The following is a 24,995-nucleotide window of genomic DNA, read 5'->3' as shown; positions in this document are numbered from 1 at the left end:
TAAAATGGTTTGGATAATTTTTAATGGAAGGTTCCCCCTTTGATGATAGTTCAGTGAACATTGAGCTCATTCATCCAATCCGGCTCGATGATATAGCTTCTGGGACGCTGCAGTTATCCCAGAATTCATCCAATCGGACAACTCAATTGGCCAGTCTTTCCGCCTCTGCACACGCCCCTTACCTCAGCACATACGACCCTTCTCTTGTTTCTATGCAGTTAGCGTGTAGCGACAGTAGCAGTGATGACCTTATCGATATGGCGGCCTTTGCCACCCCTACAGTACATGCCAGCCGCATAGGATCTGCGCCCGTTGTTTCCTATCATCGCGCTACTACAAGCACATCATTAACAACATCACTTGCTAAGCCTCTGGGCTCTGGTACTGGACTAAACCATACTCGAAGCAGTACTTCACCAGTCAGTGCTGGGTGTAGCAGGGCCGCACGTACAGATAAGCCACACTTAGATCCACCCACTAACACCCCATCCACTAGCGGTAGAGCTTACAAGGGTACTTCTCCCATAGAGAACACTGCCGTTAACCAGATCCCTCTTACACAGCTATCACGACGGTCAGCTTTTAGTTCTAAGGCACATAATGCAATATACACTATGACTAAAGTGCCACAAGTTGTTTGCTTTACCTCTGCAAGTCCTGCGTGGCGGCAACAGAAAAGATCTTCCTTGTCAGCAAGCCCCAATCAAGTGCAGCGCCGTCAATCCTCACTAGCTCGGCCTTCCATTTCCTCGCCTCCAGCGTCAGTTCGTCAAAGACATAATTCGCCCAGTTTGTATCCGCTGTCATGCACAAACAAGCTACTCAATGAAGGAAGCAATCTCCTCTCGTTTAAACGCAATGCAACAGGTATAGATAAAAATACCCCGTCTCCCACAACTCCCACGATGCATCTACGACCTAGTCTTCGGTCAAACAGCCCGACCAGACCCACCACTGTATCCTCACCTACTCCCTCTATGCTCCCAAGCAATCCAAATAGTAACAAACGAGGTGCTAATTCCACAACTCGAAAACCGCAACTGTCACCTAAGAAAGTCTCCAGTACACGGCCAACGTCGCACCTGATCGTTCGGCCTTCCCCACTGTTGAAGCTAGGAGGCCCTATTAGCAGCCCTTACACCTCAGTGCCCATAGAGTTCCCTCTGCAGATACGAAACATAGGATACACAAATCATGGATCATCAGCAAGAAGCACAAGTATACCCAATACACCCAGAAGTGCAGACATAACCATTCACAAAGACAAGCGATTTAGACCAGTATCACCAGATGGTAACACATTTATTACAATTTTCAGTCCGGCAATAAACAATCCCAGCAATCCAGCAACATTTCATCTCAACGAAACAACAGTGGTTACAAAGACTAGCGTAGGATGGATTAAGCTGAATACTGACTGTAAATGCAGAAAAAGTAACAGTGTAAGCTCTCCTCGAGGATGTTCTGCAGCAAATAGATGTGGGTAATCAGACTATTAAAGTGCTCTACATCACACGTATGTCCTGACCATCCAGTTTGTGCCACAAGGTTATAAATGAACATGGAGAACATAGTAACACTATGCTTCACTTTATGTACAACACCCTTCAAAGAGCGCCATTATACAATAACTTGCAACTCCTACAGAAGCTCCTCATTAACCACGACTGTCTACCCTTAAGCTGCTATCTATATTTCTATGGCTACTGGCCCTGGCTTTTTGATGAACCTGGAGATATTTGGTGCAGGATCTGCAGGGGCAAATGGCGCCCTTCCACCGTAGGGCCGTGGCAGCCCACTCTCTTGAGACATATAGCTGTCGAATCGAGGCTTAGCAGTCGTTTGTACAAGGCCAGGAACTTGTGAAGCCAGCTCTTGCTCAAGTAACATTCTGCTGTGCTGATACTCCACTTCATGTTGATGCGCAATTAGCCATTCGTGCTCTATCTCATCTGTTGGTGCAAGACCCATGTTTAGACGCTCCTTTGCGGCGACCACGGTATCTTCTAACTGCTCGGCAACAGCCTTCAACTTCATGATTGTGGCTTGCTCCATAGAGACTTCGGACACCATGGCCATTAGCTTTCGGGTAACACCTCGTAGCTGGGTTCGTGTAGAGTTGAGTTTGGTGGTGATCTCTGCTGGTACTGCGCGCTTTGCTGCTTCTATATCTTCTTGGAGCTGTGCAATTAGTCTATCCAGTTCTTCATTGAATATGAACTTCTCTAGCAGTGTCTCCCGAACAGTCTGCATGCGACCCTCTATCGTCCTTTGTTTGGCTAATAACTTTTCCTGCGACACGGGCTCTGTCGCCCCGACCATGTTCCACTTTGCCATTAGCGGCTCCGTTTTCCCTAGCGTACGCTTTCTAATTGCTTGTTTTTGGGTTGCTGATTTGTCCAGTGCTTGTGATTTTGTTCCTGCGCTATCTGCAGAGAGAGATCCTATTCTCGGCAGAGGTTGGTTCAGTTTCTTGAGGCTTGCAGTTCTAGACAACTCATTACTGCCCTGGCCGTCATCTAGCGCATCTATAACATTTGTCAATAAAATCTCGTCAGGATCAGCGGGTTTAACGGCCCGTTGAGGATCATAGATATTAGTCAAGTCCAAAATCTCTACCTTTGCGTCGTCTTTTACGCAAGCACCGCCGCGGATATCCAAAAGAAGCTGCTCATTGTCAGCACGTGCTTCAGCAAGTTCTTGGAGGACAGATGCCCGCTCCTCAATTAATTTCGGGAGATCCGTAGTAACGTCTTTCCGTACAATATTGCGTTCGTTCTCAAGTTCCTTATACATTATATTTAGTACTCTTAAATCTTCCTCTCGAGCACTCATAAAGATCTCAGCGTCACGCAGGATGTTTTCCTGCGTGTGGAGCCTCTCATAGAGCATGCAAAGTTCATCATTTCGCTCAACCAATTGTATTCCGGCATAGTTTCTTTGCTCGACAGCCTCAATGTACATGTTTCGTAACTGAAAGAGCTGCTGTTCTGCGTTGGCAATCAAGGACCCCAGGCTCTCTATTTCTGAAACGTGCTGTTCGACCTCCTCGTGTAGATTACGGAGGATGCGCTTCTGATCTGCTAGCTTCTGGCACATCTGAGATGCCTTGCGCCGGGCATCTTTTGTATCAATGGCTTGACGTGAAAGCAAGTTTGACTTTTCTCGCGACTCGTTAGAAAGAAGCTCGGACTCGGATGTTAACACTGCAATTTTCTTCTGAATTTCTGAAATTGCAAGCTTGGCTTCTTGCGACAGGCGAGCCAATCGGTTCTTCTGAGTTTTCAGCTGCTCGTACATGATTGAAAAATCTGCCATACGGGACTCGAGATTGTGCAGTTCTATTGACAATCGGTCGGCCTCTGTATCTTTAACTTGTAACTCGCTGATGAGCTGCTTAAGGTTCGAGTTAAGTTTGGCGAGCCTCGAGGTCTCTGCCTGCTGTGCAGATTGACAAACCTTTATCTGCACCGCCAGCTCTCTAGACTCTGCAGCTGCCTCATTGACTGTTTGCTGGTGCTTTTTGTTGCAATCTGCAGCCCCCAACAGCTTCTTAGAAAAGTCGTCGTCCACGTTAAGGGAGTTAGCTAAGAGAAGCATCTTCTTATGCAATTCGCCCCGCACTGCCTCCACTTTAGAAGTCGTAACCTTGGCCTTATTCTTCTCTGTACTTATTTCCTCTGCAACGTCTTTAAGCTGCTTTTGCACCGGCTCTAGTGCTTCTTCGTTCCTTGATATCAACGCCTCTACCCGCTGGATCTTCTTTTGCTGTGCTTTTATTTGCTTGTTTAAATTGTCAACATTCGAAAGGTCTAGCTGCTTAGCAGCTTTGGTTGTCTTTTCTTTGAGCATTAAGACGGCATTTTCCTCTGTCAAAGTACGTATCTGTGTCTTGATCTGTCGCAGCTCTTTGGTATGTTGTTCAGTTTCCTTAACACAAGCTGCCAGTGCTGTGCTGCGGAGATCAGTGTACTGGTTACATATGTTGGCTATTTCTTTATTGATGTTCTCGAGAGATGCCTGCGCGCTTTCAAATGAACCTTGCACCTCATTATATCGCTTTTCACGTTTCTGTGCATCGACTTGGGCAGCATTTAGCGCCTGCTGTACTAGTGCAGCTTGCCGCTGATACTTTTCTGGCAACAATCCTGCTCTCTGTTTGTCTGTGGTTATCTTCCGCAGTTCATCTTCTATAACATTATTGGCAGAGACAAGGGTATCCAGCTGCTTCGCGCTGAGTGCTATTTCCGCCTGTAAGTTCGATTCGATTGCTTCCATGGATGCTATGCTATCACGAGTACCCTTGTTCTCCATTTCTAAAGCAGCAATACGTGGTCTAAGAGACTCTGCATATTCATTTCGCCTAAGAGTGAGCTCGTGTTCAAGCAGAGTCTTTTCCTCCATAAGCATGGTTTCTTCAGCAGAGAGCTTCGTGTAGTCGTCTTGAAGCGTCACAATGCACGATTCCCTCTCTGAAAGCTCCGTCCTCAGCCGCAGAATCTGCTGGGCGACGGCAGACTGCTTCCTGGTCTCGCTCTGCAGCGTCTGTTCTGTCGTCTCTATCATCGTGGTGAGATCTTGTAGATGGTTAAGGTGCACGGCTTCATTCTGCAGGGATTGAGTGAGCACATCAACAGCCTTCTTGTACTTTGACAGAAATATGCTGTGGAGCGTGCGGTCGATGATGTTATCTTCTACTAATTTATCTAATATTGATTGAGCCTTCTGGACGCTCTGGTTAGTGTCTGTCGGCGGCATTCAAATTTTATAAAACGTTGGGGGCTTGGGATGTCAGTTATTGAAAGGGATATCACGACAGAAGAGGCTAACACCTTCGTCCGGTCTGTTGCACACCGACTAGAGATGTATTCCATAGCCGAACAGATCCATTTCGCAAAAAGTCCCTTTGCCAATCAATGCGCGCAAAATCTTCCAAAGTGTTGTATTCATCTTAAGAGAGCCTTTATTGAGCTGATGGTGCTGCGAAGTAGCATTGCTGAGTGTTCTATATCCAAGGAGACTGCGTTTGACGATCTGATTCCATTTTTGGACAGCTCTGACCCTAGCATTAAGATACCGATATTCGCGCTCTCTGACATGCCCCATCTTAGCAGCCACGAGGACATTAGAGTCGGTATTTCAATGATTATGCGATCTATAATCCAAAATTCCTCTGCAACTGGACTGAGGGATTCGGCGCTTTTCTTAGAATACAATCGAACACTCTACCCGAGACTTCAGATTCCTGTGCCAATAGTTGGGCGTGATGTTCAACCTAGACGGTCTTCTACCACAAGCCTGCCCTTCATCTTTGGGCGGTTGCTTGCACTCTCTCTAGCGTTTAATGTACAGGTGCCGGACGTCCTTCCAGACGATCTGTTTGCTGCCCTCTGTGGAGGGCGGTATTTTCTAAAAGAAACTCTCTCTATTTTCTCCAATGGCCTTGAACTTAGCGCTGGAAAGCAGCAAAGCTCAACGATGAGGCCACTGTATAAGCTATCACCGATAATCGTCCATCAAGCGTTACGCGTACAGCCTAGTGAGCTATCCCAAAATGAAAATGACTTCTACCAAAAGCATCTCTTAGATGTAGTGCGCGATGACGTCGTATCTCTTGCAAACATTTCTAACACAATCAGTTCTTCATCCATCGATATCCAGCTAAGCACTGAAGACATACTCTCAGCGTTGCATGGTGTTGAGGATTTCCCTATCACTGAATATAATCAAAGGTTTAAATTATTTTTTAAGCTACAATCTAAATCCGATGTTCTGAAATTGATTAGAAAAACTCAGGATAGTATTAGATCCGGGGAAGCCTTTGTGGCGTTCTATAGGGAGGTTAGGACCGGCTTCAGGACTGTCTTTACTGCACCGCTTTCCCCTGGAAGGAGCAGTAGCGATATTGAAAACACTATGCAAGGTAGTGACTCTCTTAATTCGGATGGCCCTGTGATGTCTCTGATCAATACCTCTGCACTTAAGTGGTACTGTGAAATAGATGCCCTTTTGGATTCCATGGCTCCGTCTGACCTTAAACGGTTATTGGTCCATCCACTTAAAATAACACCGACTGAGCTTAGCCAGTGCATTACCCCTCAACGGTCTAACTTACGTGTTGAACATAGCATTGCTTTGCAAACAACTGTTGAATCCATAAAGGGCCTGCTCTTTTCACTTGAAAAGGACAGTCACGAGCTGCTCAGCAAACTGGTTATTGAAGCCACGGGATTTCCCTATCTCACGGGGGTTTCTATTCAAGTTGGCGATGGCCCGAAGCCTTACTTACTTCCTATGGATCTTGCGGCACACACCACAACGCATCCAACCTGGGCTCGCCTAATGGGGCTCGCTTAACATGTATCAGCTCTTTATAGTTTTGTGGCTACACTATGTTTTCTAGCTCCTATTTAGGTAACTAATTTCTTAGAAACAATTTAGCGAATTATCGACAGCAATACCTTTGGTGGATTACTTCTCGGAGAACTTGGCATCTGTGTATGCTGAAAGGTGTCACCGCTATTTTGGCTTTTTGATAGTGATGACCAGTTGCATTTTGATCTATGCATGATGTCCTTCGGCCATGAGTCTCAGGTGTTAACACATTTACACACATTGTATCCTTGTGGTGCCGGTGTGGAGTAGACCTATGCAAACGGGATCTAGGCCTAAGATTTTTCAAGCGAGGAACTCCCAAGTCAGCCTATTATGAAGTAGTGTTGTGCTGATACAACCATCGTGTGAGAGATATTAGCAGAGCTGATATACTTATTTTAACATAAAAGTACACAAACGTTTGCTCACGGTTCACCATATGGTACGATGACTGCGCAACGTATGACAGCTTTTATGAATTTAGCTACATAGGCATTCAACCAGTATAATGTATTTACAGATACTCCAAGATTGTAAGTGTACATTAAAAAATTAGTATGAGCAAGTGATTGAGAATTTAGTCACAAGTAAACCTAGTACTTTCCATCACTTCTACGTCAAATTATAAGGAATAAGCAAATGAGCTGATAGACGCTATAACTGTGCTACTCTTATGCGTCTTCACATCCTAGGACATCGCTGTGAGAAGCTGGAGGAGCATTGTGGCCAGGCATCTTCTTGACAGTCCTGCCCAGCCGAAACGCTCTGATCAAAGAGAAAATAGTATAGTTCTTCTTTCCAGACGATAGTGTTTTGAGGACAGCGGCTACAAAGTGATGACAATTGTTTATGAAGAAGTTGTAGCGTTTCTTTTGATAGTTGGCCATAGTTATGGAAAGGGCGCTGTCCCATTCCTCGTCACTAATAGCAGACCAACATTCCTCTGATAATTGCGTGTAGAGAGTTGGTGGTCCGAAGATTGTGTGTGTCTCAGACCTATTTATGTAGAAGTCGCCTCCGAAGTCATGGATCACTCCCACGCTATCTGTTATCCCGAAGTGGCCGAGCATCGGAAAGAGAGACGATAAGCAGGGGATGGGTGCCCAAACAACGGAGCGTAAAGGAGCCATTATTTTCTAGTTTTCCAGATAACTGCTCAGTCATCGGAACTGTCGCTTTTCTCCATGTTTACCTTCGCGCGTGTTGCAGTACTGTGGTCCACCAGGACTCTGTCGCCTTTCTGCAGACGACTGCTGGCTGTGAGCTGGATGGTATAGATCGGGCTGTCAACGCTTCCCCAAACATCCACGATCTGGCCGGTGGGCACGCCATCGACAGTGTAGACCACGCCTTCAATGAAGAAAGGCTTATCAGCATCCTCAATTGCCTCTAGAGAAGGTGCTGCTGATAGGGTGCCCTTGACCATAGCGGCGCTTCCAACAATACTTTCAACATGGCCTATGCATATGGGCGTATCCAACGACAATGCAGCGTCCTGAAGGGGAGTGTAGTATTGCGTGAAGGAGAAGCCATCATTGAGGTTAGTGCTTTGATTGATATGAAAAGGATCACTTCCTGTAGCAGGAGCTGACTCGTCAATGGTAGACTTAGCGTGGAGGTCCGCTGCATCTTCAGTAGGACCGTCAGATTCCGATAATTCAACATGCAGTGTCTGGAGCTCTGGAGGTATCAGCAAACCAGAAGAACTCATTTGGGGCGTGATGCAATTAAAAAATTCTCGGTACAGACGGTTTTTCTTATGCAATTGGAAACACTTGAGTATGTCTGTAGTAGTTGCGGAAACCCCGTCGTCATCACCCTGGGGCGAGGGGAGACCATAGGGCCGCGCATGGTGACCTGCAATATATGCAACATACATACTATTCTATACAAGAAGAAGCACCCAATTCCGGACACGGTTGATGCACGCTGATACTCTAAAAGATCTCTAAAGTAAATATTAATTCGAGAGGCTGAGGCTTTGTACCTTTGCTTGGTGTTTTTGCCTTTATGCTGAGCAATGCCTTGGACTCCTACGAGGCTATTATTAACTCGGATCCTCATTGCATAAAGGCTATTCAGGAACGAGGCACACGATTGCACAAAGAAGTAAGATGTCAGTGCTTACAGTCCATAAATGCTTTGCTGAACAACAAACCGCACAACACTCTGGCTAGGATGCAGAATATAGAGGCTAAGATAGCAAAAGTATACGTTGGTCTAAATCCCGTCCCTGAGCTTCTAGCCTATAGTTCTTGTGATAAGAGGACAGATCTATCAGCCGACATGCAGAAAGCTGGATTAATTGCAATGTATATGGGTATATCTGAGCTTCGAGCCGAACAGAAGGCCGTTATTCATGCGTCCCTAGCCGGAAAGTCTGCACTGGTGGACTTTCCCACGGGTTTTGGAAAGTCCGTATGCTTTATCCTGCCTGCCCTTCTGCAAACTTCTATCACAGTCGTTATTGTCCCATTTGTATCCATTATTGAGTCGCACCTGCACAGTTTTGCATCTCTACACGCCAATGCGCCAGACCTCTCGGCCATACTTGGGTCTCAGCTGCCAATCTCTATCCACGACCTAGTTGGGTGCTTCATAGGTAAAGATAACAGGGCACGTTATCTTAAAAAGGAGCTCCATCCCTTTGCAATGGACTATAGGACCATTCTAGAGCTCTGCAACAAGGATTCCGAGCATGGCAAAGGCTCACCTGTCACGGGTCTCTTCAACAAGCGTCTCATCTACACAACACCGGAATCGTTCCTGATATTACATGACACTGTCTGGTACCCATTGGCGCAAAGTAAGAGATTGAACCGCATTGTCGTCGATGAGTGTCACATACTTATCACCTGGGCGTTTTTGTTTAAAAAGGATTATATTGTTGTTTGTAAGAAGGCATCCTGGCTTCGGAGAATCTTTCACACCAATCTATCCCTCTTGTCTGGATCTCTCACGGAAGCAAAGCGGAATTTACTACTATCGTGGATATGGAGCGGCAGTGGTTTATATTACTTTACTATAGATCGTATAATACCGTCCAATGTTCGATTTATAATTACTCGGTGTGCTGATCAAGGTGAGGTACTTCAACGAGGCCTAGCTCAAGCGGAACACTATGTTTCCAAGAGTGGCACTACACCCATGAATCAGGGTAATTTAGATTGCAAAGGAATTATCTTCTGCTTGACAAAGGGTGAGTGTGTCACTATCTGCAAGTTACTGAAGAGTAAAGGGATATCTGCTCTTCCTTTTCACTCGACCACAAACAACACACTATCCACAATTGCGAAGGCAGATGTTGTTGTTGCTACAAGCTCTCTTTCCCACGGTGTTGACCTTCACGACGTGAACTTTGTTGTTGTCTGTGGCTGCTGCTTCTCCATCAACGAGCTGATTCAGTATGGAGGCCGGTGTGGTCGCCGCGGCCAGCCTGCAGACTATCACTTTATCTATAGCAGTACAGACATGCTGCGGAGTCTTCATCTCAAGTTGGTAACAGAGCAGGACAAACCGGAGAAGATAGTTGGCGTTGGTGACATGAGTAGTCAGCGTATTCGGGACGACTTGATAAAGTACACCTCGTTCTTTAGCACAGAAGAATTCTTTCAGTTGGGCCGATTCCTTGGGGCTGTAAGTTCTTTAGATAAGCAGGACGATATCAAGAACTCCTTGTCACAGCATATGAAGCAGGCTATGGTCGACTCCGGAGAGGATGTGTCTCTAAAGCACAAGCAGATGTTTGTTACTATAGTCCTTCTGATTTACTACTTAACAACTGCCTTCAATATGTACAAGAACAAGATAGTATCACGGCCTCAGACCAATCCTAGCGTGGAGCCACCCCTAGCTTATCGGTCATGTGCGCTTGAGCCTACCTATCAGGATTCTAGGTTGACACTCTTAGTCAGGCTAGATTTTATTGTGGCCATACTCACTGGTAACCGTGATCATGTTAAGTGCATCCTCATACAGTGTTTTTCTAATGACTACTTATCTGGGAAGAAGTTTTCGCTTGCAATACTGGCAAGCGCATTACTGGATCAACTAACTGCATATAGAAGTTCTTTACTGCATGAAGGGAGACCAGCAACAAACAAATCTGAATATACATCCAGGTTTGAATCCATTTTAAATTTCGCATCAAGTAACCATCTTCCTATTCTTAGGCTTCAGTGGCCGGCGTCAGCCAAGAGAGTTAGCCTAGATGATGCTGATGAGGATGACGGCATGACTCCTTCTCTTCAATTAAAGGTAGATGAGACAGAGTCTGTAGTGGAAATTCTGCAAAGCTTTGTAAAAAAAGTACTAAAAGTGTGTTGCTGCACTAATGGCGCAGAGCAGGTAGCGACCGAAAAAGAAATTATAGATACCGTTCTCTATTTTCTGCAAATTAAGGGCCTGTATATAGAGTCAGCTGCTGATCCCTGTAGACATGTATATAACGTACGGGTATCTGCGTCTACAAGCAATTTCTGCCTTATTTTATGGACAAGGACGGCCGAGCTATTTGTCAAGTACATGGGCACGTTTGCCTGGATATCAAAAGAATACGAATAGGAGACTCTGAGTTGTCCCCAACGGAGTCACGTCACAGGTTCTTTCGTAGACGAAGGATAGTCCGCACCACCATCAACCTTTCTCTTATATCGTTAATTCTCTGTTCTACTCTGAAACACACCGTCCCACTAAGCTGGTACATCTCCATTCCCATGTATCTTCTGGCTGCAATTGTACCCCTCTTTTTCATATGCATCTTCATGTTTCCGTGCATCATGACAGTATATTACCTAGTCAAGCTTTTACTTTATTCTGAAACGTGGCGCGTGCATCCGCAAAAATTCTCTGCATCACCGGAGACGAAAAATGCTTGTCCACTAGAACTGCTTTCGGAGTAAAAGATACATCAACCACGTCGTCCCCGTACTTCTTTAGATAGTCGCTTGGAGTGAGATAAGAGTAAGTCGTCTGGGGCGTTGCCCTAGCGTAAAGTCCGTTGTATCCTGGTGGGGCATACTCTTTGCTTCCTGGCCAGAGTGCTTCTTTTTGGATGAGGCTGCGCTTCGCCTTGGCCTGCTTATTTTTTCCAGACAGAGGTGGCATGCTGTGTAACAACGCCAGAATGTCTGTTGCAAGCATATGCAAAACTGTATCAGAGAAGATGGATGCCTCTTGTACCAGAATGTGGCTCTTATAGTTATGCTCTTTGTTACAGCCCTTCAGGTCTAGAAGAGTCGACTGAAGAAATTGGACATCCTCGTTTCTTGACCGTAGGACATAGTTCGATAAGAACTGCAAGGTATTGGGAAGTGCCGCAATGTCGAAAAGCTCCAGAGGATGGGACCAAGTATCAGCAAGACTGAAGTGGAGAGGAGAGGAGACAAGTTCCTTAATCATGTCGACGTACTTATGCTTGCTGATCCCCATTCCATAGCTTATCAGGTTGAAGTAAGTGTTATGGTGTATCAATCGCAGAAGAAGCGCGTCTATCTGTTCATCGAGTGCAGTTGGGATAAACGAATGTGGAGGAGCACCTTGCAGCAGCACCTTGTCGACAGTTGAGGTAGCTGGAACGGCCGAGGAAGAGCTATATGGAACTGATAATGGCACGTTCAAAGTTGCAGCCAGATCCGGTAGTATTTTATAGTTCTTATAGCATTTGGCAATAGTAAAGAAAATCCTAGTGAGTAGCGGGTCAAATGTGAGTGACTGCACTTCTGAAACAGGCACAAACGGCGTCCAAGCTGAGTAGTAGGTAGGAAACGTTTTCATTACAACAGATGGCCCCACAGCGGCTGTCTCAATGTATCCTTTAATTATGCCCATGATGTAATGATCCAAGGGAACCTCGTAACAATTGTAGGTAGGATTTTTCTTTTGTAATAGTGATAGATAGTTCTGTAGCTTCTCGGCAAAAATATATTCTACGGTGTCGATTGTGCCATCTGCCCGTACAACAAAGACACAGACACTACTGTGCCATGTACTAGATTTGCTGTTCAGACAGGAGTCTACGCTGATGCAGCGAGCTTCATGCTTTAATACTTTGATGGTTAATGGAAGAGCACTCTCCGCTAAGTTGTCAGCGTCAGGTGGAGCCAACACAAAGCCGATTGTCTGAAAGCTCTTAGCCACAGGAGAGGTTCCTCCGTCAAGATCCGTATAGATAGCTGTGAGTTGCGCCCCAAGTAATGTGGTTAGCAGGGATCGCTGCTGGTCATTTGTAAGTAAGAGAGAAGACTGTAGAGTATCTAAGGAGTCTCTGTCGGTTAAAAGTTTGTGCGTCAAGAAAAAGTGATAAAGGTAGTATCCGTTCATAGAGAAATTGGTATCCGCTGTTACAATATTTAACGAGCAGCTGTGTGCATGCGTGCTGTGCGTAAAAAAGTTCTTTGGATTGACTAATACAGTACAGCGATTGTTGGTGGTGTTAATAGCGGCATTTGCGGGATCGAGAACGCTCGCCAGGCTAATGTGAAGCTGTCGAAAGTCACCGAGAGAGGACTCTTCGGCATAGGACACATCATAGAGCTGATCAGATAGCCATGTCATGAAGTCGAGATCAATCTGCTTTAAGGATAGTAAGGATGCTGCACTTTCTCGTAGTCGCATCTCCACAAGAGTAACAAGCATAGCAGAATCCATGATTGTAGGTGTGGACTCCGTATTGTCGTTTGACGATGAGCAATGTAAAAGAGATTGCCACGGCCTCCTTAGTGCCAGCTGATCAGTGAACAAAATATATTCTTCGAGAGTGTAGAGATAACGCATTAATTCGGAGGTACACTTAATCCAGGAAAAGGACCCAGCGTGAAGTGTAAGCTCTGCATTAGCTGGCAGATCTTTTGCTGCGTGGAGTTGCAGACGGGTGGATCCAGAAACCCCAACTGCCTTAACATAACATGTAGCATCAAACGGGCTCTCAACAAATCGAACGTACCTGGATACATTCCCTAGATGTCGCTGATCTACACAGACGCGGAAAGGTGGAAAGAAGATAATCTTTTGCAGTCGTTCTAGCAAGTTGAGAATGACAATGCCAAGCGATTGTGAATCACTGTCTGAGTCATCAGTCTCTTCGTCCGTGTTAGTTTCTGACAAGTCATCCACTGTAACAGGAGAAAGAGGCAGGTCACTATGGGATCCCAAAGCATCAGCTGCCCCGGCAGTGTCATTTGTAGGCGAGAAAGAGTCCTTTGAAAGTGACTCATTGAAAATGGATGGAAGGCTGATTGGTCGCTTTCGTCTGGCTGATCTTTGTCTGTAAGCCAGTCGTCTTCGCTTCCGTGCACACTTGACCACGTTACGAGCAAGCTCTATCAACTCTGTCGTTAGAGAATCAAAGAGAGCGTCTGCAGTCACGTAGCACCCTGTTAAATCTATGAGGGAGTGATGCTCCGGAACAGGTTTCTGTGTGAGTAGCTTGTACATAGGATACTGCCACATAACTTCTCCCGGAAGATCATATGCAGCCTTAGAAAAGTCAATCGTCTGGGCCCACGCAGGCCGTAACTCAACTCGAAGGTCTGACGGATCGTCTGTGTCGTTATGTCTGGTATAGTCTAGGAGATGCGAGTCGTAAATATACGAGCTGACCTCGTTGGGCGGGATTCTCTTGGTTGTCTCGCGTGTGATTCTACGCCCAGGTAATCGTGGTCGACAAAGAAAGTCAGCTGGGGCTGCCATGATTGTCCCAAGTGGCGGATACACCATGGGGAGAGATGTACTGCAAAATGGAAATGTATTTCCCGGAATGAAAAAATGGCGCCTCTCAGACGAACTGTGAGCAACAATCGGTTTTTGTAGATAGGAAAATGTCGTCAAAAGCTCACTCTCCATTACCTGAATAGCTAACTCTTGAATCTCCAGGTCGTACTTAATGGGGCGTCCGTAACAGGCACGGGACTCGTCTATCTGCCTTGTGTACTCTTTGCGGGCCTCAAGCTGAGCACGTTTGATAGGCTTTCCTACTAGGGTGGAAAGAAGTGTCGAAAGCTTCAATGAGCTGATATCATTTGCCTGGACACGATTGGCCTTATTGCCCTTCGCCATCTTTGATAGCCTACTCCGCTTTCCTGTCCCTGCGGACATTGTCCCAGGCTCTTTTAACGTTACTTCGCTATCCAAATCATCGCTTTCATCATCGTCTTCCTTTATGATTCCTGTAATGAGAGATGTCGACGGGGGTTGAGTCTTGTCAGTAGCTTGGTCATCTGTGGATTGTTGCTTTCCATCCAGATTATCCGTAGGCATATAAGCAATATAGGACTGAATGGATTCGACCTTAGATGGAAAGTTGGTTGCGTAGTAGTTCATTATCTTGGTAGCTACGAAGCGTCGAGAGTCGCCACAGACCTTCGACAAAAGAACGACGATTTCGTTGAGCTGGTCGTATGATGTAATGAAGTCTCTTCTCTTACACGTTATCAGTGAAATGGCCACGTCGATGTCGACGCTTCCCAGATTGCGGGGGCAATTGTCTCTGAGATCTCTGAGAAGGCTATAGACCTCTCCACTGATTCTCACTCCATAGAGCTCGTGCGTTGTGTTCCTGACCATTTGGGCACGGCCAATGCACGCAGAGAAGCAAGACTGGGATCTACACAAAAAATATGCCAGCCATCCAGTTTTATGCTGCTGCTAAAATAATAATTGTATTTTATGTCTTGGCAGGGGCTTTCTCTATCCCGCCAACTCACTCGCGCAGTGCTACGGCTGGGCTGGAAGTTTCCTACGACTGTTCAAGAAAAAGTTATACCTATTGTACTTGCTGGCCGAGATGCACTAGTTTCAGCAGTGACTGGTTCTGGCAAGACAGGGGCATTTGGCATACCTCTGCTAGAGAGGATGATTCTTCGTGGGAGAGATACCTACGGGACTACTGCGCTTATTCTCTCCCCAACTCGTGAGCTTGCTGCCCAGACTGCTGCTGTTCTCCAGGAGCTCGCTTACTTTACCAACTTTCGTGTCTACCTCTTGATAGGTGGCACTGACACGGCGAAGCAGGCTGCACAATTGCGTACCGAGCCTGACATTATCGTAGCAACCCCAGGACGGCTCATAGATTTAGTCCGCAACACGGTCAATTTCTCTCTAGACACAATTGAGGTTCTGGTACTGGACGAAGGAGATAAGATGCTAGATATAGGATTTCACGACGAGCTGAAGGAAATCTGTGCGCTGTGTCCAGTTGCTCGGCAGACCCTGCTTTTTTCAGCAACAATGGAGAAAGAGGTCTTAAGCTTCTCACTCCTCGCTCTGCAGAAGCCGCTCCAGGTGCAAATAGATCCTCCCCGGACAGTAGCCCAAACAATAACACAGGAGTTTGTTATGATTACACCTACGCTGCTTCGAAAATGCACAGAGAAGTTCAAGGGCGAGGATAGTTCACTAAAGTCCTCAACACTTTCTGCAATTGCACGAGACATACTTCTCGTGTCTCTCCTCCGTAACAACTTCTCCTCTGAGGACGGCCAGCACAAGATTATGGTCTTCTGCAATAGCAAGCGTGAGGTAAGAAGAGTTTTCATACTCCTTGACATGTTGAGTAAGCCACCGGAGGACGCAGCCCGTTCGTGTTTACTCGCTGGTATCAGACCATCGTGCCTTCATGGAGACTCTAGCCAGAAGGAACGGGCAACAGAACTGGATCGCTTTAGGTCGGGAGACATCAACTTGCTCGTTTGCTCAGACGTCGCTAGCAGAGGTCTCGATATTGAAAATGTAACTGTCGTCATACAGTATGACTTTCCTCTCAGCCTTGACGTCCATATTCACCGTGTAGGTCGCACCGGTCGTGCAGACGCGCCAGGAACTTCTATAACCTTTGTTCACGACAATGCTCAGGAACAGAACGTGCTAAAAGAGATTCAGGACAGCCAAAAGGAGCGGGCAAAGGGCCAGCCTCTTCGCCAAAGGAAGATTGACTCTAAACTTATTACTACCATAACGCATTATTTTGTGCATAATTCTGTCCCAGACAAGCTCAAGCGCAGAGTGGATCGGATGAATTTAGAGATGGCGGTGAAGATGGAGGAGATTAAGATCAAGAAGGCCGAAAACATAATGGAATTCAAAGATGAGATCTTCAGCAGGCCCAAGAAGACGTGGTTCCAGACAGAAGCTGAAAAGGCCAACTTGCGGGCTCTTCATGCCCGCGTGGTATCGGGTGCAATTACCAATAAGGAAGCCGTCCGAGACCTCTCCAAGGAGGAGCAGAAGTACCTCCGGAAAATCACATCTGAGGCCAAGATGGTTAAGAATCGCCAAGAAAACAGTCTTCCTCCGGATGTGTTGGCCAGTATTCGGGCTAAGAAGCGAGCAGAACGGAATCTACGCGAAGAAGGAGAATCTCCAGGAGAAGTCCGCAACAGAATGTATGAGGAGGCCAGGATCCAGCGGCGAGCCATCAGGATGCAAAGAAAGACTGACTCTAAGAACAACCGCAATCTCGACGACCAGACAGTGGCACCATATCAGATGAAGCGGGGTAAAAAGCCAACAGGGTTTAAGTCAAAGAAACGATACAAGCGTAGATAATCACAGGTGATCAGAGACTCGTAGATAAAGCTGAGCATTATTATTGCCAGTCGGATTTTCCGTCTCCTGCCAGTAAATGAAAAATCTCAAAAGATTACTCCTCGGACCACACCATGTCCAATGAGGCCTGCTTCGTGGAGGTGGGGCCGCAGCATCATCAAGCCGGTACTATATCTCTGGAAAGCCTGACCAGCATGTTTCTAAAGAGTTTTGAAGATCACCATATTGACATTCCATTTTCCAATGTAGAGAAGTGGATGAAGGATTGGGCTCCAGTGGAGCAGTATCTTCATGCAACACGTCCCATAGGCTCTATAGGCTCCTATGCGAGCCCGGAGGAGCAAACAAAGCATTTTGTATCATTATTGCTTTGCTTTGCAATAGACTTTAATTCATCTATTGAAGATACAAGGGACACCTTCTGCAGCGGGGAAGATGATTCCTTGCTGTTGTTACTGATTATATACACCGAGTTATTTGTTGCCCATGTGCGTGGACCCGCGCACTTTGCAGTCAAACATGCTTGTATTATTGAAGACTATCTCCACGAGTTCTGTGACGCGGCAAAGGACCTTCTAACTGGATTGAGGCCGGTAGTCCTCACCGCAAACTCTGGCTGCCGACCTCAAGGGGCACGGCCAGCAGGTTCATCTATTTCAGTTATGTTGATATGTCATGTTCTTTGGTTCCTGCTACCTAAAACAAAGGTTGATAGATTTAAACTTTGTCATGCTAAGTTACAACATGTTCCATATTATCTAATAGCTGACACCACAATTGGTCTGACCTGGCGCTGTGCAATGGTCAATTACATCGTTGAAAACAGGCTTATTTGGGAAAAAGATGTCGATTCCGATGTATTTCTAACAAGCGTCTTTAAACCCTGCCTAGACGGTATAAATTCACTGGTTCTCCAACTCGATCTTCACACAGACGCAGGTATTATGCAATTGCTGAAGTCTATGTTGTTTATTTACTTGTTGATAGAAACATATGATATAGATAGACTCTTTAAGATCCTCAAGGACGCAGATTCCTCCTTTGCTGACACAGACTATAATGGAACTGCCTCGTATTTTGGGTTTCTGGACGCCGTCTCTATCAGGTCTGTCCATACAACCGATCCAAATGCAAGGAAGACCCTTGTTCGCACTCGTTCTGTTTCCAACTTACAAACCCACTCCTTGACTATGCCCTCAAGCAACCAACCGACTACCATAACAAGCTTTACTTGTTTCATAACTTTGTTAACAACATGGGCAAAACTGATCTACACTCAACGAGATGAGCTCATGACTAACCCCTGTGCCTTTCAGGAGATATGTAGATTGCTATTCTGTTCTGTTTCCGTGTTGCTGTTCTCATTACTGACATGTCTAGGAAATTTGTCCAGCAGCGCAGTCCCGCTATCACTGACTAATTTCAGTTACATTCTACGATGCGGATTGCTCTTTGTAGGAGCAAACCCTCTAGGAAAGGCAACTGAATTGGAATATCAAGCAGCGTGCCTGCTATATCACCTAGATAAGGTAGTTCAGTGCCACCTGGATACGGTAGCTCATCAGAAGTTAGATCTTCTAGGATTTATAGAAGATGACAAGCTACGGAATACTAAGGACTTCTTATTTAGACAGGTACATGCTGAAAAGGATGCTGAGCACAACAACAACGTATGCTCCTACTTTGGGCTATCTTCTGAAGAAGTGGGATTGAGTGGTGTAACCCCGGTTCATCTTAAGTACACTAGTGCGGGGTCTCTTTACTTGTTACCAACCGTTTCGAATGATCTCTTTAGTCCAGGGCCTTCCTACCTCATTCAGTCAGCTGCCGATCCTTGCCTTCATACATTACCTTTTCTGCGCACACAGGTTGTTGCTGCTGTTCAGTTTATTATTTTTCATGTAGCTCAACATGAAAATGCGATCATTTCGGGCTCATTCTACCCCGAAACCATTTCTATTAAAATTTTAGATCCTCAATTTTCAGCAGTCATTGAAGTGATAGCAGAGTATCTCTCCCATGAAGAACTATCAATCGATAAGGATTTGAGCGAGCTGCTTTCTAGCAGCTTTATACAAAGTCTCATGCTTCTTCTTTATGCCTATTCAGTTTGCTATTCTAAGCAGTTCTTAGATAAGAATAATATACTTTACAGTCAGCGCTATCATCTTCTCTCTGTTATAGTTCAATTAATTTTAGACCTATTACTGACACTGCCCCACGAAAGTGTACTGAGTGCACTGCTATATAAACCAGAGCTCTGCTTGTTACCGTCTGCTCTTTTGTCTATATTTCAGAGCCTATCATGTCCAAAGCAAATACACCTTCACATGCCCTTGTTGTTGGTGGTTCTTGACCTGTTTAATGAGTTTGTTTGTAGAGTGACAAAGTACACCACAGCCTGTCCTGCGCTTACCTCTCCATGCGATAATGATATCTCTGCAGATGTCAAAACCCTGGTATCTAGCACCGATTTTGCTAAGTCCGCTATCAACTTAATGGAAAGGCTCATTACAGGCGAGTGGGCCAACATAGGACGGAACTGCTCTAGCGTTGTCGAGCTCCTCCTTCTGGGCCTGATTGAGTATTTTCATTTGTCTCCAAAAAGCACTACACTGCTTACGCAACAACGAAAAGTACCACTTCATATCATAAAGTTCCTCAAATCTATCACATTGCACATGCAGACTAAGCAGCCAATCGAATCATCTAAATCGAGCAGTGAAGACATCGTTTTGTTCTCTGCAATGGGAGACATATCTTTTCTTATGAATTCCCGAACCATTGAGATTTCTATATCTATCTTACTCTTTTACAAAAGCGATTTAATCACCTTCATCAAGGATTCTTATAGTACGGGCACCCTTGAATGCATTGTTAACATTTTCCTATCAAATCCCCCTCGCTACCCATACTCGCGATGTAGGTATCTACCGTTTTTTGCCTATGTCTTTATCTATGGGTACCCGAATAAATCCCTTGCTCACACGGCTGGCTCCGTTATTTGGACTTCTGCAAATTATCTCTTATGGCCTAGCTCACTGCTATACGGGTTTTTGGATACCTTGGCCATTCTCCGTACATCAAGACATAGTTTTGGGTTCTATAATCTTCTGCTTCACCAGTTGTTCGCCGGTATCCTTGGGAGAAACTCGTTAGATAGGCTCTCTAGCTTCCCGTCTGTACTACAGCTAAAGCAGGCCCTGGAACCCCGTGCTCAATTTAACGATATCCTCGAATTGGAATGCTGCGCACCATATGCAAAACAACAGGAGATGGAGCCCTTGCCGTTCTGCATAGTTATCATTGAACATCTTCTTTCGTTGTTTAAAATTCAGAAGCCGCTATCAACGTGGCAATCTGTTCAAGCATTGGCCGTACCATCTCTTTCTGTCAAAGACATATTTAGCGTCAACCTTCCAGATGCGCTGTTTAACATTCGCGAGAATGAGGTACAGATAAGGCGAGGCCCACACATGCAAAAGTTTAAGCAATTCCTTATGCGGGTCTTCTATTTGAATAACACGCACAACGCGAAACGGATTCAATCTTTTGCTTCTGTTTGCAGTCTTCGCAGTCATATCATATACCTATCTAACAGACTACGTAATGATCCTCTATTACCTCTTATCCTGCTTTTCATTTTATTACACACTACGTGCAGTCTCAAGAACTGGATTTACGAGATAGCAGGGTGGACGACCGCCTATGAATGCGTCCCTGTTTTCACTAATACCTTGTGCTCCATTTGGCATGCTATACCAGCACTGATGCAAGAGTCAGATTGCAATGACCTTCACCACAAGTATTTGCACCTTCTTGTGGACCTTCTAGAGGAGCTACTCCTTAATAGCTTTCATTCTCCGCAAAGACTATCTACTACTTCGGGGGTGCTACGGTCTACTTATGACAATGCCAGGACCATGAGAAAGAAACACTCACCATCAGAATTTAAGGTGGACTCTACCCTATCGCCTGCTAACATGTACTATGCAGATGGTCAGTTAATATTTAATACTGCTGCTGTGTTTGCCATCTGGACAGGCTATCTACACCTCCTCCTTTCTTTCCTCACCACAAAGAACGTGGTGGCAACTGTCGAGAGCGCCAAGATAAACCCACTCAAGCTGGTGCTTGTATTAACTGCTCTCCTGGAGAACTGTTGGGTTGTGTCTAGTGCCTGCTCACCAAACAGCTTTATCCAGCCCCTCTGTTCTAATATATCTAAACTGCAGTCACAGGCGCTCCCTTTGATGGTTCAGCTGTTGGCAGACATGTGCAGCCTTCCGAATGAGTGCGAGTATATCAATTTTATACTGTCTTGTGAGCGCAGTGATGTACCCAACTTTAGTATTCTCAAATCGCTAATCAAAAAGTTTAATGTGGGTGCGTACCAGCACCATAAAACCAAGGGCAAGCAGCGAATAGCATCGCCGCCGACACTCCTTTCAGTTAATAGCTTGGAGATTGAAAAGTCACATGCTTTCATTTGTCAGCAGCTAAAGAAGTACTTTAAAGATGACGATATTATTTGCTGGCTTTTCAAAAACAAGTGGAGTTTCTTCCATGTTGCTAGGTCTGTCAACATAGCTCTCTGTGCCAAGCTTGGATTTGAGTTTTACCACACACGGCTCAGTGATCCTGGTTTCGAAGATTTCCTTTGCAACCTATTACATTACTTTCGTTTCTTCTATAATCCCAGAGCTATGCAATGGGTTGCATTCAGCGAAAAAGTCACAAATCATAATCAAATTTTTTCGCAAATAGAAGTCGATTGCCCTGGATTTCCAGAGTTACCCAGTTGCTCTCTCGTGGACCTGATCGTGCATACCTTGAAGCTGTCATTAGCCGTGCCATCTCTACTGGGTAATTCTGTCCGGTTGTTGGAAGTTTTATCTTTTGTAACTCTATTGTCCAATCACATCTTCCATCCAAACAGTTCCTTCACCTACGAAGACATACAGGTACTGAGCTCTGTACTCCAGTTAGTACTCCAGTCACACAATCCACGTGAATTTGAAAAGGGAGTCATGGCCATCCACGCAGTAATAGCAAATCTTTTCATACTAGAAGAAGAATATCACCGCGTTCCTAGCTGCACGATAGTGACCAGAGCAGAGCTTTCTACACGATATGATTCTGTACTTCAGGAAGATACTGGGCTAAAGCTTTTGCTCCGTGGTGGTTCTGCGATGTTACCTCTGTCACCCTCTCTGATACCAGTTGCTAGCCTCAGGTTTATGTTAGAGCATAAGGGCTGGAATAATTCCGAAACGACAACTCTAGTGATAGCATTGATTGAATTCATCTTTTCTCGAGAGCACCGAGCAAGCATATTCCTGTCATCTCAAGTATGTTTTCAACTTCTTAATAACATGATTGCAACTAATCTAATTGATTCGTACTGCAAGAAAATGAAAATCATACAGACCATGATGGAGGGCATAAGGATTCTTCCTCTTTCTAAGCTGTGTACATCTGATTTAAGCTTCTCGACGAGATATGATGTATTTGTGCTTTGCCTACATGCAGTAACCTATAAGCTCCAACAAGACATACGAACATGTGCACCTGGCAGCATAGACATGACGAAATTGCTGCCTAATACTAATGTATTGCAAAGAGAAGAGGAAGCCAAACAAAACACCAATGCTTATTCTTCTGCAAGAGAAGTGCTTTGTACTGAAGACAAAAAATCCTATGGATGCCTTGTCCAAGCGCTGAAAGATTACTGTACTGAATGCGTTTTCCCGCACTCCCCCATGTACTCGGATCTCCATGAGACAATACCTATCCCGAACCAAATGCAGCCCCCCAATCGATGTATTTTTGAAGATCTGGGGGATGAAAGCTTGGCTTTGTCACCATAAGAGCCTTTGTGAGCTCTGTATATCCTACAGAGAGATCCAGCTTTTGATCCTCAAGACACTCCTGTCTAATTTCCTCGTGCTCAAGCTCTTTTAAATCAAGTGGGCTTTGATCTCTTGGAAGCACAGTGTTGAGGTACTTATCTATCACTTCTGGATTGCTCTCTTTAAAATCTACATCAGTAATTTGGTCTTCCGCAAAGTCTTTCTCTAAGACATCGAGCACCTCACGAATTTTAGTCATACATGCTTCTGTGCAAAGAATATGCAGATCAGCGCCAGAGAAGCACGAAGTTAGCACAGAAATAGTAACCAGGTATTTGAGACCGATCTGCTGGAGTCTGTTCAGGGTCTCTGTGAAGAACTGCTCTGAAAGGACATCCTCCTTATTATGTGATATTTCGGACACCTTTTTTACATACTCATCATAGCAACAAAAGTCTTCGGCGCCGCAAACTGAATTGGCATCCTCATATCGCAACTTGTCTCCCAAAAACTTCCTTATCATTACTATTCTACTGATAAATCCTGGCAATTCGATAAAGATGCGCTTTTCGAGTCTGCGAAGCATGGCCTGGTCGATCTCCCAGGGGAAGTTGGTGGCGCATAGGACAAATATCCTACTACTAGAGTCGATGTAACTCGACAGCCCATCAATCTGCTGCAACATCTCTGACTTCATTCTCCTGCTAGCTTCGTGCTCTCCATCAGCCGTTCTGCTGGATAGTATACTGTCCACCTCGTCAAAGAAGATCACCGCACTCTCATACTGGCGCGCCATGATGAATAAACATCGCACAAGTTTTTCACTTTCTCCATGGTATTTGCTGGTAAGCGTCGCGCTAGAAACGCAGAAGAAGACGCTTCTGCTTTCTGTGGCCAGCGCCTTTGCAAGGCACGTCTTTCCCGACCCTGGGCTGCCATAAACTAGAAGCCCCTTCCATGCCAAAGATCCCTGGCCATTTCCGCCTTCGAACAAATGCGGGTATCGTCTTGGAAGTATCACTGATTCTCTCAGAATCTTTTTGGCTGCTGAGAGGCCGATGATATCGCTGAAGCGTACATTAGGTGACTCTGTCAATATTTCCATCTTGATAAGATTAAACAGCGATGCAAGCCCACCATCATTCAGAGAGCCATTTGCAATCAAGTTTGACCGGTAAGTGTCTGGCTGGGCTACGGGTGCGGCCTTTTTTACAGGTTGGAATGGAAGAGAATACTGATCGTCTGGGATGTTAGATGAAGACGCTGATTTCTTTATTGAGTATGCCTGGGCAGGTGCTTCGTTCGATGACGGGGTTTGAACAACAGACTGGGCCTTTGGCGTGGCAGGTTTCTTTTTATATGGTATTTTCGCCCCATTGATATTAAGAAATGCTTGCTCTGTACTCTTGCTTTGCTCTGTATCTTCTTTTACTTGTAGCTGACGCGGCATGCTTCCTTGATTAGTACGCGGATCGGGCTGCTTGGACACCTTTTGGTCATCTGATGGAACAGATGAAAGCTGCTTGGGGATGGCCGGGGGCGCTACTTGCTTTTGTCGAGGTGGTGCCTTTTGCGGCCCGGATTGCTCACCACTTGCCTTTTTGACTATTCTGGCTTCTTTATCATATTTATAGCTAAAGTACTCTTGATACTCCTGTACAACGTGCAGAAGATCAACATTATCACAGACCTGATATTTTGATAGGCTTATCCCGGTTTCTCCCTCTAGGTTGGCCAACGCTGTGACATAGCCCTCCGCTCTCAGGAAATCCAGCACCAAGACAACGGCATCTCTTTTCCGATCCTGCATCTTATTAATATGGGTTTCTCGTGCGTTAGCCGCTGCCTTTATCCGAGCCAGTGAGGTCTCCTCTCTTTGCTGCATTACTTCTAATTTTATATTTGACTAGGAGAATCGTTCACAAGGTGTGCATTATCGAGAGAAATTACAGCTTATGATATGCACACAGTCCACATTCTTCCCTGACAGCTGAAGAGACAGCATGGGTGTCGCAATGCGAGGTCTCACTCTTGAGCAAAGGAAAAGGAACCCAGCAACAGAAGCAATCTCTTGTGGTAAACAGCGTTTGAGTAAACTTTATAAATAGGCTCTGGCTCTGGAATTCAGCGATATCCTGCCCTTATGATAGATTGCGTCTACACAAACACCGCTTATCTACGAAGGTTCGCATGATAAGTCGAATGCAGCTACCAGTAGAGATACAG

At 45.4% G+C, this 24,995-nt stretch overlaps 10 protein-coding genes across 10 annotated transcripts; 5 read left to right on the top strand and 5 right to left on the bottom strand.

Moving 5' to 3' along the window:
• Nucleotides 1-23: 23 nt before the first annotated feature.
• Nucleotides 24-1,487, top strand: GL50803_0017435 (uncharacterized protein; the record flags this gene model as incomplete). The annotated part of the gene is made up of 1 exon (XM_038045928.1): nt 24-1,487. The coding sequence occupies one exon, from the start codon at nt 24-26 to the stop codon at nt 1,485-1,487; it is 1,464 nt and encodes a 487-aa protein (XP_037902036.1).
• Nucleotides 1,488-1,689: 202 nt separating this feature from the next.
• Nucleotides 1,690-4,758, bottom strand: GL50803_00102248 (Coiled-coil protein; the record flags this gene model as incomplete). The annotated part of the gene is made up of 1 exon (XM_001707632.1): nt 1,690-4,758. The coding sequence occupies one exon, from the start codon at nt 4,756-4,758 to the stop codon at nt 1,690-1,692; it is 3,069 nt and encodes a 1,022-aa protein (XP_001707684.1).
• A 30-nt stretch (nt 4,759-4,788) lies between these two features.
• GL50803_0060748 (uncharacterized protein) lies at nt 4,789-6,357 on the top strand (the record flags this gene model as incomplete). Its single annotated transcript, XM_038046238.1, has 1 exon — nt 4,789-6,357. One exon carries the CDS (start codon nt 4,789-4,791, stop codon nt 6,355-6,357), a length of 1,569 nt encoding a protein of 522 aa, XP_037902035.1.
• A 689-nt stretch (nt 6,358-7,046) lies between these two features.
• Nucleotides 7,047-7,505, bottom strand: GL50803_003636 (uncharacterized protein; the record flags this gene model as incomplete). The annotated part of the gene is made up of 1 exon (XM_001707630.1): nt 7,047-7,505. One exon carries the CDS (start codon nt 7,503-7,505, stop codon nt 7,047-7,049), a length of 459 nt encoding a protein of 152 aa, XP_001707682.1.
• Nucleotides 7,506-7,531: 26 nt separating this feature from the next.
• On the bottom strand, nt 7,532-8,254 carry GL50803_003635 (uncharacterized protein; the record flags this gene model as incomplete). The annotated part of the gene is made up of 1 exon (XM_001707629.1): nt 7,532-8,254. The coding sequence occupies one exon, from the start codon at nt 8,252-8,254 to the stop codon at nt 7,532-7,534; it is 723 nt and encodes a 240-aa protein (XP_001707681.1).
• A 131-nt stretch (nt 8,255-8,385) lies between these two features.
• On the top strand, nt 8,386-10,938 carry GL50803_0017438 (ATP-dependent DNA helicase recQ; the record flags this gene model as incomplete). Its single annotated transcript, XM_001707626.1, has 1 exon — nt 8,386-10,938. The coding sequence occupies one exon, from the start codon at nt 8,386-8,388 to the stop codon at nt 10,936-10,938; it is 2,553 nt and encodes an 850-aa protein (XP_001707678.1).
• A 234-nt stretch (nt 10,939-11,172) lies between these two features.
• GL50803_0013790 (uncharacterized protein) lies at nt 11,173-14,937 on the bottom strand (the record flags this gene model as incomplete). The annotated part of the gene is made up of 1 exon (XM_001707625.1): nt 11,173-14,937. One exon carries the CDS (start codon nt 14,935-14,937, stop codon nt 11,173-11,175), a length of 3,765 nt encoding a protein of 1,254 aa, XP_001707677.1.
• A 102-nt stretch (nt 14,938-15,039) lies between these two features.
• GL50803_0013791 (ATP-dependent RNA helicase) lies at nt 15,040-16,917 on the top strand (the record flags this gene model as incomplete). Its single annotated transcript, XM_001707624.1, has 1 exon — nt 15,040-16,917. One exon carries the CDS (start codon nt 15,040-15,042, stop codon nt 16,915-16,917), a length of 1,878 nt encoding a protein of 625 aa, XP_001707676.1.
• A 113-nt stretch (nt 16,918-17,030) lies between these two features.
• GL50803_0017439 (uncharacterized protein) lies at nt 17,031-22,787 on the top strand (the record flags this gene model as incomplete). The annotated part of the gene is made up of 1 exon (XM_038045929.1): nt 17,031-22,787. One exon carries the CDS (start codon nt 17,031-17,033, stop codon nt 22,785-22,787), a length of 5,757 nt encoding a protein of 1,918 aa, XP_037902034.1.
• On the bottom strand, nt 22,708-24,654 carry GL50803_0010361 (P60 katanin; the record flags this gene model as incomplete). Its single annotated transcript, XM_001707621.1, has 1 exon — nt 22,708-24,654. One exon carries the CDS (start codon nt 24,652-24,654, stop codon nt 22,708-22,710), a length of 1,947 nt encoding a protein of 648 aa, XP_001707673.1.
• Nucleotides 24,655-24,995: the final 341 nt, after the last annotated feature.

This window comes from Giardia intestinalis, chromosome 4 (genome assembly GCF_000002435.2).
Source record: "Giardia intestinalis strain WB C6 chromosome 4, whole genome shotgun sequence".
Classification (NCBI taxonomy): domain Eukaryota; phylum Fornicata; order Diplomonadida; family Hexamitidae; genus Giardia; species Giardia duodenalis.
Note: the sequence above shows the minus strand (reverse complement) of the source record. Positions and strands in the feature narration are given on the sequence as shown.